Source organism: Bison bison, unplaced genomic scaffold (genome assembly GCF_000754665.1).
Source record: "Bison bison bison isolate TAMUID 2011002044 unplaced genomic scaffold, Bison_UMD1.0 scf7180017864364, whole genome shotgun sequence".
In the NCBI taxonomy this organism is placed as follows: Eukaryota; Metazoa; Chordata; class Mammalia; order Artiodactyla; family Bovidae; genus Bison; species Bison bison.
The window spans coordinates 3,557,376-3,560,599 of record NW_011494936.1 but is presented as its reverse complement, the minus strand read 5'-3'; the positions used below and the strand labels follow the sequence as shown (position 1 = coordinate 3,560,599).

At 56.3% G+C, this 3,224-nt stretch overlaps 1 protein-coding gene across 1 annotated transcript in view; it reads right to left on the bottom strand.

Moving 5' to 3' along the window:
- The window catches only part of EVX1 (even-skipped homeobox 1), a 7,314-nt gene extending 6,269 nt beyond the window's left edge, over positions 1–1,045 (bottom strand). The window contains exon 1 of the mRNA XM_010855417.1: positions 619–1,045. Coding sequence (XP_010853719.1) covers positions 619–1,045 — 427 coding nt within the window. The remainder of the gene's footprint in view (positions 1–618) is intronic.
- Between the last annotated feature and the right edge of the window lie 2,179 nt (positions 1,046–3,224).

The following is a 3,224-nucleotide window of genomic DNA, read 5'->3' as shown; positions in this document are numbered from 1 at the left end:
CTAGGAAGGAAAGGTGAATGGGGGGAGGGCCAGAGCACTGCCTTTTCAAATGCAACCGGAGACCAAAGGCAATTAGACCATTGGGACCATTTCCGACCTGGCGCCACCGAGCCCGGGAAGTGACAAGGTAATTTGGACCTCTGACCGACGTGCAAACTGGTTGGAGGGCCGCAGCAGCCTGTCGGCCCTAGTCGCTCGAGATTTTACGGTCCTTTATGGACTCCCGCTTCCGCGCCTGGATGCGCCGTACACCCTGCTAGCCACAAACTGCCTGGACCCTCGTTTGATTTCGCCCACGCCGGGAGATAGTGTCTTCCCCGCGCAGCTGAAGCAGTGCCACAAAGCTCTGGGGGGTTGGGGTGCACTCTGAATCCCCCTCAAGCCCAGGGCTTGCGTCTCCCTCCTTCCCCCAAAGCACAGCTGTCACCCTCAGTCCCGCCAATGCCAGAGCAGAGAAAGAGACCCCCTCCAGGGCGCAGATAGCGGGGGATGAGTTGTTCAGGTGGGTTCCCCCAGCCACCCCGCCCTGGGGTAAAGGAGTGTCTTCCTCTCCTCTAGAGCTGAAGTGGAAGGTGGGCGCGGTGGGAGGCCGGGGGAGAGAAGGGGCGCGGTGGCTACCTTTGCTGTGCTGGTATTCGGCGTTCCCCGTGGCGCAGTCCGGGGTGCAGCTCACCTCGATTTCTTCATAGAAATCCGACTCGGTGTCTGAGCTGCTGGGTTGTCCCTGGCCAGAGAGACTGTCGGCGGAGGCAGCTGGAGGTCCGGGGCCGAGCACCGCGGCCCCGGCTGCCCGCGACTCGGCGCCCGGCCCCGCAGCGCTGCCTGCTAGTCCGTCCACCGGCTCCTCCTCCAGGCCTCCCCCGCCGCGCTCCCGGGCGGCCGGAGGACCGGCCCGCGGGCTCAGGCAACCACGGGGCACCATCTTCTCGGGCGGCTCGGGCAGCGGGCTGCCCACGGCTTCGGACAAATTGGAGACCCTCTTGCCAACCAGAGTGCCAAGCTGACCCCCATCCAGAAACATAACCATGTCCTTTCGGCTCTCCATCCCGGACTTTCGGAGGGGGGAGGGGGAAAGCCCCAAGTGAGCTCCTAGCCCCCCGGCTCCCTGGGTCCTCAGCGGTCCGACAGATCTTGGCTGAGGGAGGGAGAAAAAGGCCAGGCGACTGGGCGGGCGCGGAGCGGCCGGAACGCGGTGTCGACGGTGACGGCGGCGGTGGCAGTGGGGAGCTGGGGTCACCTTGTGATGCGAGCGCTCCTCTGTGCCGCACCGCCTCTGGGAGGAAGCCCCATTGCCCTCTTCTTTCTAAGCTGTCATCCTCCTGCTGCAGTCGTCATTACAGTACCGCTGGTGACGCCACTCGGTGAGCGCAAGTGGATAAATAGAAACGTCTGCCACAGCGAAGATGAAAGGAGACCCGCAGCTAATGGCTCGGCAGTGATGCGCCAGGTGTGGGCCTCGCTCGAATGGGGAGGAGAGTGTGAAAACAGAGAGACACACACTGAGAGAGGGAGACACCCAGGCACAGGGGATGCAAATGGAATTCCGCAGGAAGAAAAGGGAGCTTAACGCGGCGAGTTCCGCAGGGGTTGCGGGACTCGGTAATTGAATACGCTTTTGATATATATAAATTTTTTTTATTGTTTGGGCTTTTGTTTTCTTAACTTGGTGCCTTGTTCTAACACTGATGAGAGAATCCATAACTGCATTTTAAAAGTGTGAAGGCCGATTGACAAGCCTCGCTTCTCTTATTATTACAACTGTCTGTCCCTGGTGAGCTAACCGAGCCGCGGCTCCTAAGTCTTTTTTTTTTTTTTCATTACAAGCTACCGAAAAGCGTATTCCCTCCCCCGCAAGTTGTCTGGACAGCTTGAGCCTGAGATCTCCTTTCCTCCCACCTCCTCCCAGCCCCTACCCCCAGCTGTTTCCTTCCTCCTAGGAACCAAAAGAGAACTTTGCCATTTTTCTTCCCCAAGGGGCAAGAGATAAATGTCTTAATATTTTTCTTTAAAGACGGCTTTGGCTGCTGACTCCAAATGTTCGTGTTTTTTTTTTTTTTTTTCCATTGCCCCTCTCCCCATCTAGGTGACCTTAAGCTTTCCACAGCCTGGCTTGACCTCCAGATGGCTATTCAAGGAAGAAATCTCCCATTTGCTGGGGCCTCGCCTGCACTTCAGGTATGTAGAGTGGGGAAGAGGTTCTAAGGGTGGCCTTGTTTCTTTTCTTGCCCGTATTTTAATGTATTCGTTCAGAGTCAACGAATTACCCGGAAACAGGTTTTTGGGAGTTAAGAAGCTCTGGCAAATGCGCCCCCCACAGCGGCAGCGGCAAAGGCTCCTAGCTGGGAGAAGGTGCTGTTCTTACCCAGAGATTTGGGGCAGGGGTCGAGAAAGACCAGCACGTGGCATTGGGGTTCATAGAGGGTTGTCTAATGGGGCTCTCTGTCCCTAGTGCCCTGCCCCAGGGTTTTGGTCCCCTGCTCCAAAAGTGGGTGGCATTGGGATTGAAGAGAGAGAAGCCATCGAAAATGCCATGAAAGTACAAGTGACTGGAGTTCTCATCAGTTGTCGAAGACAGAGGGGGACCTCCAGGGCAGGGCTGGGGGTGTGTGAGTAGTGCCGAATGTCTTTGGGAATAGCCACAGGCTCCCTCTCAGGTCTGCTTCCAGGGGAGGTGGAACCCATTAGGAAACTGACCCCTTGCCAGTTTTGAGTGTGTTGGGGCTAGGTAGGCAGGCTGGGTCTCTCATTTTGCTGAGGCTAGAAGGCAGGCCCCTTCTTTGCGCTGCAACTGCTCCCACTAGACTTTCTCTGCCCCTTTCTAGGAGCTTCTAGCGCTAAGCTGATGGCTGCAAAAGGCTGCTTTGCCCCTCCTCCTTCTGTACGTTCCAAGACAAAGCCCCAACTTCTGAAATTCGAAAGAAAAGTCCCTCTATCACTCAGTATTTTTAACTTTATCTTTTTTCTCTTCTCCTCCTTTTTCTTTTTCTCAACTCTTCCCCCCTGTCTCAATCTTCCTATCTGTGGGCTTCCAGAGGTGATGAAGGAAACGAGGAAAGACAGAAGTTCCCTTCTCAAGTTCTGCCTTCCACATGTCCCCCCCCCCACTTGATAAGAACTGTTCACTGACCTCCCCTTGGGGTCGGGTGTGCAGAGGGAACTGGAAGGGAAGGTTCTCATAAACATTTCCAATCCCCGGGACTCCCAGAGTTACCAGGTGCTGAGCA